The 11,497-nt window shown below is 31.5% G+C and overlaps 1 protein-coding gene across 1 annotated transcript in view; it reads right to left on the bottom strand.

The window, feature by feature from the left end:
* Positions 1-6,898: 6,898 nt before the first annotated feature.
* The window catches only part of LOC108361180 (UPF0430 protein CG31712-like), a 102,251-nt gene continuing 97,652 nt past the window's right edge, over positions 6,899-11,497 (bottom strand). Inside the window, exons 3-4 of the mRNA XM_017613748.1 lie at positions 7,561-7,644; positions 6,899-7,032 (exon numbers count right to left, since the gene is read on the bottom strand). Of these exons, the coding sequence (XP_017469237.1) occupies positions 7,024-7,032; positions 7,561-7,644 (93 nt within the window). The 3' untranslated portion in view covers positions 6,899-7,023. The remainder of the gene's footprint in view (positions 7,033-7,560; positions 7,645-11,497) is intronic.

Raw genomic sequence — 11,497 nt, 5'->3', positions numbered from 1 at the left:
CTTTGAGGCCTCCAAAACGCTTCAAGCCGCGTTTCGAATGCGTCAAATGAGAAAACATTGAATGTTTGAAAAATTCTCAGCGTCGGAATTTTGCAAATGTGCGCTAGCTCAATAAAATATATGGGTAGCATAGTGTAATTTTTGGCTCTGCAGATTTGCAACGTGCGCTTCGTTTTACTTGTAACAAATTGCTATTAAGAAAAACGGCTCTTTACATGCTGCTTCTTGCATTTGACAAAAGCAAAGGAATTAACTTTTGGAAGTTAAAATTGCCAAAATAAAAATTTTAATTAAAATATCGTAAAATTAGTAACTGCTTGCAAGGTTTGCGTTTTCGTACTTTTTAAGATAGTTCTCTCATTGGGAGCGACTCATGGAAACTATTACTACGTTTATACGCACAGAATAATCGACTTAATTGAAAGCGCATTGACACCGTTTCAGTGACATTTCGCTCTGGTGTCTATACTTACGGCTTTATATCGGCATCAAAGTAAGCGTCTTCAAAAGCAAACAAAATCAGCAGTTTTCATTTGACATTTTATAAGTTAACATAATGGAAAGTGATAAAAATCTAGTTTTATTCGGCATTATAAAATCGTGGCAAAGAAATAGAACGATTATTATTAATCAGGCTTTAAATACTGATGCGATTATTTGGAATTTGAGCGGAACAGCTGATCTTCAATTCGCTTTGAGTGGGAGCGGTGTTTATACACTCTTTCTAACTGTCTGGAGAATTAAACTACCGATTTGAAATGGAGTGTGAGCCAAAACACTTCGCTCTTTCAAAGCGAATTGAAATTCAGTTTATACATATGTTTTGAATCGCGGCGAAATGAATTAAAGCGACTTATGCATGCGTATAAACGTAGTATATGTTATTGGAAATATACTGGATATTTTTTAACAGGAGAATACACGGAATTACGGTAGGATAAAAGAGTTTATATTACTTTTGACTAATATGCAGTAGCGTCGGATGAAAATCCGCTTTTTATAAATTTGATTGATAATAGCAAAAATATGGTTCATTATGCTTTAAAAAAATCTGTGTGAAATTTGGAATTTTTTGGTCAATATCCTAGGCTCGCCCGAGTCCATCAAAGTTCAAGTACTAAAAAAATTTTTCTAAGCTAACTTCGATTCTCTACAAAAAAGGTCCATATACCAAATTATGTAGGACTAAGACTTTCCTATTATTTCCTATTATTGCAATTTTAGTAAAAAAAATGCATTAATTAATTTATTTATAAATTTTTATTTTTTATATTGAACTTTGATGGACTTGGGCGAGCCTAGGATATTGACCAAAAAATTTCAAATTTCACACAGATTTTTTTAAAGCTGATGAACCATATTTTTGCTATTACCAATCAAAATTCTAAAAAAGCGGATTTTCGGCCCACGCTAATATGCAGGTGCCGGATTTTCCCTTACCCTGAACACTAAATAATTTGCCCTTCGGGGTCCGGAAGCCACAGATCATATTACCAGTGATCAATGGCTCTTGTACAGGGTGGGCCAAATAAGACCTACCAATTTTACGTAGCAGGTTCAGAGTTTGAGTTGTGAGCGCAGCGCAGTCGCTCCATCTGCCGTTGGCCGCAAAAATGTGTGAAACCTTGTTCTGTAAGAAGCCCCAGAAATCGTTTTTGGCGTTTCATCCTCATTATCGAAGAAATGTGGGCCGATAACTTTTTCGGCCATAACATCGCACCAAACATTGCATCTGGATGAGTGTAACTTGTGCTGGTGTGTTGCGCTTGGAATTTCAGAGCCACACAATCTACAATTTTGCTTGGAAATGCGCTTCATCCGACATCAAAACATTACCTAAAAAATCAATTTGTGTGGCCAATTGTGTAAAACGAATAGCGTATTGTAGTCGATGTTGGTGGTCTTGCTGTAGGTATCCATTATGATTTTCCAAGAGATTAACTATAACATGCAGAAAGAAAATAACAATAATATTAAAAAATAAGGAAGTTATACGTGTTTAACATTGGTAGGTCTTATTTGGTCCACCCTGTACCAAAGCAACGTCTACTTCACCTGAGAACAGTTGAAGCAGGAGCGCAGTAGTTGCTGCTTGACTGTTCACGTTTACTGGCCCTTCGGTGTCAGTTTTGTAGACTTTTAGCGTAGTCTTCCTAAAGCCATAGCTCACCCTATGGTCGCTTTTTGAGAGTGCCTCCAGACTTTCATCGTTTATTAGCAGGACTACCTGCATTGTTGCTCGCTCCGTTGGCTCCGTGTTAACCTTCCAGTTGTGTGTAGGGATCAGAGCTGTAATAATCTGCATTTTTTTTTTGCAATCCATGATAGTGCTACTAATATGATTACAATCAAAATTTATCGCTTTTTGTCTGATTGCAAAAACTACAATCTGCAATCATTCATTAATCACGACTGCAATCAATTTGATCGTAAGACTTTTGATTGCAATCAAATCACTGATTCAATCAAACATCTTAATTGCAATAACAAAAATGCAATAATTTATTCATATTTTATTTTTTCCGTTTTATGTTTCTTGTATGGCACAATAACACAATGTAAACGGCGAGTTGTGACCACGTAAAATTGCATGCACGTTATTTTTGTAATTTACATTGAGGAAAAAGTTTAGTTACGTCAACAAAATATGTTTCTGTCAACACATGATTTGGTCATCGTTACACGATTAAGTTATAGTTACCAAATCTTGAGTTGAAAGAAATATATTTAGCATACTTTTTTCTCAGTGTACCATGAGGTCATCATATTTTAGTTTGTTCCAGTATTCTGTAGGCAAAAACCTGTGGAACTGTCAAACTAAAATGTTACTCTCTCAAGTGAGAGTTACAGGAGAACATATGCAGAAGTGTACTGGAATTCAAAAAGCATTTTTTCCTGCACAAACATCAGTGGGTTTCTTGACATGTCATTGGTACTACACTCATTTGGCTGAACAACCAGTAAAAAACACCGTGCGAAAGTGGGGCAAAATATAGTAAAACTGCGTTTTTAGTTTTTCTCTCTGACGTCAGTATTTTTTTAAGACGACGTTGCAATCTCTAGAATACGATTGAATAAAAAAAAATATTTAAAAGATGCTGTGCAGTGTAGAGTAACAATGTGGGTATCAATTAAAAGGAAAAATTCTGTAGAATAGAAAAAAAATTAATATTTGGTTGCACCAGGACGAATAAGTATTGAAAAGGTCCTTTTAAAACTCCTTTATCCTTGGAAATTTCCCAAATTTATTTAAAAAACAAATATATGTCAAGGAGTAATATGTTAACTACCACATCCTCGAATTTCGTCCTTCTAACTTTATTAGTTTTAGATTAAAAAAATTTACACTTTTCTTTATAAGATATTGATAGTTACAATATACATAAATGAAGATACTGGAATCATTATTATGGAACCATGTATGCACTCTAAAAGATCGAACTGACCGTATGGTTTAAATACTTGTAATTGTTTTGTACACAAAGGCGTAGTCCGCCTTTCATCTAGGGTGCAGGAGATTATATAGAGGGAAAAAATGTTTTTAATTATATCTTTTTTTTGTGTATATAAAACGAAATTTGCGGAGTTAAGAAAGTATAAGTTTTCTGGTAGCTTTTACAATTTTTACCAATTTTTTAAAAATCGGTTAGTAATTTTTTGTTTAAAATGTTTTTCTTTATAAAAAAAGGGTATTTTTTGTTTTCAAGTGCCTTTTCTCAAACTATTATACACGACGTATACAAATATGCACACCAGAAGAAAGGGGGTTCAATCGCCTTTACAACGATACCAATTTCATAAAAATCGGTTAGTAATCTCTTTGTTAAATTTTTTTTATAAAAAATGTATATTTTCCTTTTAAGTGTTTTTTCTCAAATTTTTATATACGAAGTATACAAATACGCATATCAGAAGAAGATTTGATTGCATTAACAACGATATCAATTTTTTTTTTAAATCGGTTAGTAATTTGTTTGTTTAAAATATTTTTTTTATAAAAAATGTATATTTTCCTTTTAAGTGTTTTTTCTCAAATTTTTATATACGAAGTATACAAATACGCATATCAGAAGAAGATTTGATTGCATTAACAACGATATCAATTTTTTTTTTAAATCGGTTAGTAATTTGTTTGTTTAAAATATTTTTTTTATAAAAAAAGGTATTTTTTCCTTTTAAATGTTCTCAAATTTTTACATACAAAGTATACAAATATGCATATCAGAAGAGAAGGGGGTCTAATCACGTTTACAACGATACCAACTTTTTAAAAATCAGTTCAAAATTGTTTGAAATATAAGGTTTTTAATTTTTCGAAGAACCGACCTGTGCCCCCTTATAGCACCTGTAATATCAGTTTGCAAAAATAAAGTTATAAACAGGTACCGTAACAGTTACAATTTTTATTACAAAAATCACTCTTTAACAATTATTTTTTTACTTTTATTTAATTTCTCTTTAAATAACCGTTATTTCTGACTTTTATTTTATAAATAGAAAATAACAATTATTTTTGATTTTTATTTAAATAATCTGCAAATAACAGTTATTTTTGATTTTTAAATTATATGTCTTAAATAACAGTTATCGAATACTTTTATTTATAAAAGTCATAAATAAAAATCAGTCACTGATCTTTATTTCTTCAATCATACTTATAAAAGTCATTTGAATAAGTCGTAGTAAACTTTTGTTTTCCAAGACCTTAACTGCGAAAAATGTTAAGGACTTTTATACGATTGATTTAAAAAATTAAAGTCGGTGACTGATTTATATTAATGACTTTTAAAAGAAAAAAATGTCACTGACTGATTTTTATTGATGACTTTTATAAATAAAACTCTTCAATAACTGTTATCTAAGCCATATAATATAAAAATCAAAAATAATTGTTATTTTGGATTTATAATATAAAAATCAAATATAATAGTTATTTTTTTAATCTTTGAATAAAAATTGCAAATAAAAATTTATTTTCAAATTTGAGTCTCGGTGCAAAACGAAATCGATTGGTATGCTTCACTTAGTTGTAGAACATTTCCTTCATAGTGAATTTTTCCATGACAGTTTTCATCAATAACTCTTATGTTCGGTCCCTGGTTATAAACCATTTAAATAAGAGCAAAAGGCGGTCTACGACTGTATTTTTAGTTTTTTAGTTATTTACATATAATAATAAAAAATAATTTTTTACCAAAGATTCTATTTCGAACTTCGAATGCGATTTCGGAGGCTAACTTCGAAAAACTCTTTTAACTATGACTGAATCTCTTAAAAAGATTGGTTTGTCCAATACCCAGCGGAGTGCTGTACAGTGTAATGATTCTAGTATCTTCATTTCTGTATTTTGTGTAACTATCAATATCTTATAAAGAGAAGTGTAAATTTTTTTTTTATTTAAAACTAATAAAGTTAGAAGGACGCAATTCGAGGATGTGGTAGTTTACATATTAGTCCTTGACATATATTTTTTTTAATATATTATATATTATATTTTTAATATATTTTTTTTAATAAATATTGGAAATTTCCATGGATATTCAAGGATTAAGTTTTAAAAGGACATTTTCAACATTTATTTGTCCTGGTGCAAAAAAAATGATTTGTTTTAAATTCTACAGAATTTTTCCTTTTAACTGATACCCATATTGTTACTCTACAATGCACCAAATCTTTTAAATAATTTTTTTATTCAATCATATCTAGGAAATTTCAAGGTCCTTAAAAAAAAATTCTGACGTCAGAGAGAAAAATTAAAAACGCAGTTATACTATATTTTGTTTTGCTAGTTTTGTGAATATATTAATTTTTTCGTGTGTTTTAAAAATTTTTGGTTTTTGTCGCACGGTCGGTGTAATTATTAAAATATATTCAATTAAGAATAACTGCGTACATATTCAAATATTTCGTTTTTAACTTAATTTTTTTAACAAATGTAAGGTTCTTTGCTTTCACCGCGTTTTGTTTTTGTATACAAATGTAACCCTGTCTATCGTTTAACACTTTTCATGAACTTGCAGGAAGGAAAACCTTGGGCAAAATCCTGCAACTTCTGACTGGTAAGAGTTGCTCTCTTACTACTGTTGCTAGTGAGACAAATTCTTGCTTACGGGAACGACTTCCTGTAATATCACCCTTTGCTTACTATGTCCTGGAGTGCTAGAACAAATTATTTGTCTTATATGTTTAAGTTAGACAATAGTCGTTAGGAAGTTGTTGTTGCTTGAAGAAAAACATTTTATTCACAAAACGGCAAAAAAAATATTGAGGACTGTTGTAAAATTTTAGCTCATAATATAAATATGACAACTTTTGGATTATTTTAAAGAATTTATATTTGGCAGAGCCATTAGCGGGGGCACTTCTAGTTTGTGTGGTCAGGCGAAGTATGTATGATTTGCGTTGGCTCATCAGTAGATATAGCAACAACGAAGAATGGTGGGTGATGTAGGGGAAAACGAGATCAAGAGGGATATGCGGAGATGCAGCTTTCACATGCAGAAAATCGAATTTTTATGCACGCACTTTTGTATATGCTCGCCATTATCGGAACATTAAAGACGGCAATCGAAACAGCCTACTGCTAGGTGTAACGCCGTGAGGGGGTTCACTTTGCGCTGCTAATGCGCTGCGCTAACACACCGAGGGCTTGTGTGGCTCACCATCGACCTTGTAAATTATTTATTAAAACAAATTTCATTTAAAAACTTATAAAAAGTGTTGATTAAGACATACTGCAATTTTTATGCAATTGATGATTGCAATAAAAAATTTATTGCAATCCATTTTTTTTTAAATGATAGCATATACTAATTTTTGCAAACAAAATATAAGCCATATTACGTAAAATATGCGATTGCAATCCAATTTAATTGCAATTTCTACAGCCCTGGGGATTTCCTGTACCCACGGATTGAAGGAAGAGTAATTTTATGCACTTGAGGCGGAGGCATAAAACGTCCATGCGAGACCTCTTAATGTTAATATTTTTGCACCGAATTTTCAGCGGATAGTTTTTAGCCTTTATGGAAGCTAAAAGGTCAAGAGTGTCAAAGAAAGAACCAGTTTATTATATGTATTAAAAATAATCAACAAACATTCGTAAAAATTTCTAGCTTTAATTATATTTCCTAGAAAATTTCTGAGTATGCAGTTTTGTAGCCCATTGAATTTTAGTAGAACAAAATACAAGTTTTAAATGGCTCAAAATTACGTTTGATTTTTAGAACTTTTTTTGCCCCATTTGCTTCCATATAACGAATACACACAATTTATTTTTATATGGAAGAAAACCGGAACATAGTGAACACAAAAAAAATATAAAAAATCAAGGGTAATTTTTAGCCATTTGAAACTTCTATTCTACTGGAATTCAATGGGCAAAAAAACTGCTTACGCAGAATCTTTCTAGGAAATCTAATTAAAAAAGCTAGACATTTTTTGGTTTTGGTTTTGTTAAAGAGTATAAGGTATAGTATAAAAAAAAAAACAAATAGCAACAAAAATAATATGTTAAAACGCAACGAAAGTTAAGCATTTACTAAAGCTAAAATTTCATACCAGTTTTCGTTGTGCCTCTTCAATTCTTCTGTTGTTTTCTGCAAATATATTTTCCAGTTCTTCTCGTTTCTTTTTGTCAAACTCCTGCAAAGAAATAAATGTTATAATTAGTACGTGACATAGACGTATAACTAAATAAATAAATTCGGGGGAAACCGAACCTTATATACCCGGCGCAGGTATGAAATATCATCGTTTAAACTTTCTCTAAACAACCGTTGCATGATAAGCAGAGGTGTTTTCCCGATTTCAAACGTTTTCGATAATATGCTGCGTTAGACTTAATGATATAATTGGACCAAGTTTTGTAGTAATCGGTAAAGTGGTTACCGAGACACTCTTTGTAGCCATAAAGTGGGTGGGGCCACGCCCAATTCCTAAAAGTCTATAGCAGTCTTACTTATTGTTAAGAGATTGTAGTAACTATTGACCTGGAGCTAATTAGCATCCTCAGTTATAGAAATATCGGAGTTTTCGCGTTTATGAAGTTTACCGTTATACTGGAAACGGATGTAATTTTAGTTCGATTTGAATAATTTTCAACGAAATACTTTTCCGTTCCAAGTTTATTAAGTGCACCGAGTTTGGTATAAATTGATAAATCGGTTACCGAGATACACATTTATGGTCATAAGGGGGCGCCACGCCCTTTATCCAAAAATTTATTATAATCTAATTTTCTGCTAAGTGGTTATTGTAATCATCGATTTTAAGTAAATGAGCATCAGTAGTTACTGAGTTATCGCAGTTTTCGTGTTTCTGTAAATTACCGTTAATTGGTTAGTGGTCGTGGCTATTGACATAGTTTAAAGATCAGAAGAAATTGAAAATGAGCGACACGTTTAACAAAATAATTTGAAAAATCAGTAGGTCCCAGCTACTTTAAGAGTGACTTTATTATACTTAAGTTAAATGGGCTACAAAACCGCATACTCAAAATCTGTGAAATCTAATTAAAAAGCTGGACATTTTTACATACAGGTGAAAATAATTTGTATAAGCGTGTTAAAAAAAAATATCTATCTATCTATACTATAATAAAACTGTAGATTGTTTTTCTGTTTGAACTCACTAATCTCCGGAACTACTGAATGGATTTTCAAGGGGCTTTAACTGGTATCTAGACAGTGACCTCGGACGTAACATAGGCTATATTTTATCATAACTGGAATGTGGACAAAAAAGATATACCAATTTTTGCAAACAAAATTTACTTTGCACCAAATTCTTTTGAATACTATTTTGCTTTTCAACGACATCAACATATGCCAGTGTTTATTTTTCGTTATTGATATTTTTTTTCAACTGAAATAGTAATTAGTGTCGTTCGTACATATTGAGAACGGTCTTCAACATAGATTCATACGAGGTTAAACGTTTCTCGCGGAGTTCTGTGTCTTACAAGCAGTGTTGCCAGAACTTTTTGGACGAACCGGCTAAATTGGCAAATAAAACCGGCTAAAAACGGCTAAAATGTTTCAACTAAATTTCACATTTCATTTATTTAAATAAATCACGAGTAAAAAGACTATTTCTTGGAGAGAAGTTACAAATTCGAGCCGGAAAAAATTTTGCCAGCAAGAATTTGCAATTAGGAAAAACATATGATTGTGGCACATGGTTGGATTTTTTGTCGACGATAATATGAATAAACCAGTTCGTTAAATTTAAAAATTTACAAACTGGAGCGATTTTAAAACGAAAAATGTAAGTTAATACTTGTTTACTTAATTAATTTAGTCAATTCCAATGATTTGAAAGGTACTCGGCAAAAAAAACTATCTATTACTATTACTATCTGATATTTTGAGTGATAATTGTCTTCCCTACAAGGCCTTTTCAGACTGACCGATTCTCAATACACTCAGATAGAAACCAATATACATAAAAAACGCTGTAACAATTTCCCTTCAATTTTAAGGCAGTAAAACAACGACCTGAAGTTAACATCAACCGAGGCCATATGTTGACAGGGGATGCAAAATCACAGTTATACAAAAGAGCTGGTCAGATTTTTCAGAAATCCCTTCAATTCTGATGTAAAATATGATGCTAAAAGACTGCAGATCTCCCATTTAGATGACCGGTCATAAATAAGTTCTCAGCAAAAAAGTTTGTTTAAAAAAATACATATGGGTACATAGTGCTTGAAAATATCAATTTTTCCCTTACCTTAAACCTTTGGGAGTGGGCAAAAATGATGTTTTGTAATTTAGGCAGAATTGAATATGTGCTATCTGGGAAGACAATATCTACATGTAATATTTATTCTGTATGTTGGCACTATATTCAAACACAAACGAATCTTAAGTGTCTTAACAGTGAAACAATTTCTTATTTTCTTTCTTATTTATTTCTTTGCGAATACAACTTCACACTTAAAATTAAGACATGTATAACAAACATTTTATGAAGAAAATCCCTTCTTCGTTTAAAATAAAAATAAGCGAAATCGGCCCAATTTCATACAACCCTGCCTGACATGAAAATTTTCTCCACGATAAGGCTAGTAGCCATTTCTAACAGATTTTGGGTCGCTTAGTCAAAAATGGAAACATATATACATATTTGAAATTTAAGAAAACAAGACAAATAGCAAAATCGGCTAAAAACGGCTAATTTTTTTCTGAAAACGGCTAACAAATCGGCTGCCGGCTAAATCGAAATTTCTCCGGCTGTTTGCTATCGCAACCGGCTAAATCTAGCCGGAAAACGGCTAAAATGGCAACACTGCTTACAAGAGTGGTGTGTTTCTAAGAATCCGTAAGTCAGAAGATAATCGGTAGGTAGAAACTGATTTATTTAAATTTCTTTGTGTTTCGTGTATCACTATGGGATTTTGTACATACAAATTAATTAATTTGATATTTTGAAAACGCTCACATGAAAAGCATGTTCTGTGAATTAAGCGGATATAGTTCGAAGCATGCCCTTCAGTCAAGAATTGACATATGGAATTAATTATGTATATACATTTCTAGCGAATTTCTAATTTGCGGAATTAAAAGAAATTTATTTAAAAGGAAATAAAGCGTGTGGTTTCAGCATTGACTTATCGAGAAAAACGCTTTTTTAATTTGTGTGAAGTATTGAAATTTTAAAGTATAAAGAAAATGCATGCGCAAAACGAAAAAAAAATCAATAAGTGCTTTCCCTATGAGCGAGAAATATGTACATATCAATGAAATATACATTTGGAGTCATAAATGAGTCTTTAAGGAGTCCCATTTCGGAGCCTTTACGCTCATAATGAGCTCATTTAAGAGCCCGAAATTAGTGTTTTCCTTCCTCCGAAGGTCGACTTATATGAGCTTAAATTCATACACCAAATGAGCCTCCAAATGAGTCATATTGTACTCTTATTGGCTTCATAAACGGCTCGTTTTGGACTCTTTTTAAAGCAATTTTGGGCCTCATATATGAATCGTTTTAGAGTTTTTTTGAGGCTCTTAAATGTGTCTTGTCCTCATCAATTACTTCGTTCGGACTCTTATTTTATGTTGTCCTTTGAGCAATATTGGCCTTATTTTTCAACTCTTATTGAACTTGAAATACTATACACATGTATGTATACATACCTCAGTTATAAACATTCCAACATACATTTAATAGCAGCAACTGCAGCTAAATTTTGTATATTTTTTGTTTTTTAAATATTTTCAATTTCTGTATAAACAAGTTTATATATAAATTTCGAATCTTTATTGTTTTTACATAACCACAAAGTGCTGGCTCCTAACTTTGATCATTTATAACTCCTAAAATATTCATATAAGTGTCACACATTTTTTGTTTTTGAAGCTCATATTTCTTACCCACCTAGGACTCCTTTCAGACTCATATATTCTGAACGCTCAGAATATGTTTGTCAGAATATGTTTTATAAACCAATAATAATAATAATAATAATAATAATAATAATAATAATAATAATAAT

This window comes from Rhagoletis zephyria, unplaced genomic scaffold, assembly GCF_001687245.7.
Source record: "Rhagoletis zephyria isolate East Lansing unplaced genomic scaffold, Rhagoletis_zephyria_1.1 Rzeph_scaffold_00708, whole genome shotgun sequence".
In the NCBI taxonomy this organism is placed as follows: Eukaryota; Metazoa; Arthropoda; class Insecta; order Diptera; family Tephritidae; genus Rhagoletis; species Rhagoletis zephyria.
This window is presented reverse-complemented; position numbering and strand designations above follow the sequence as displayed.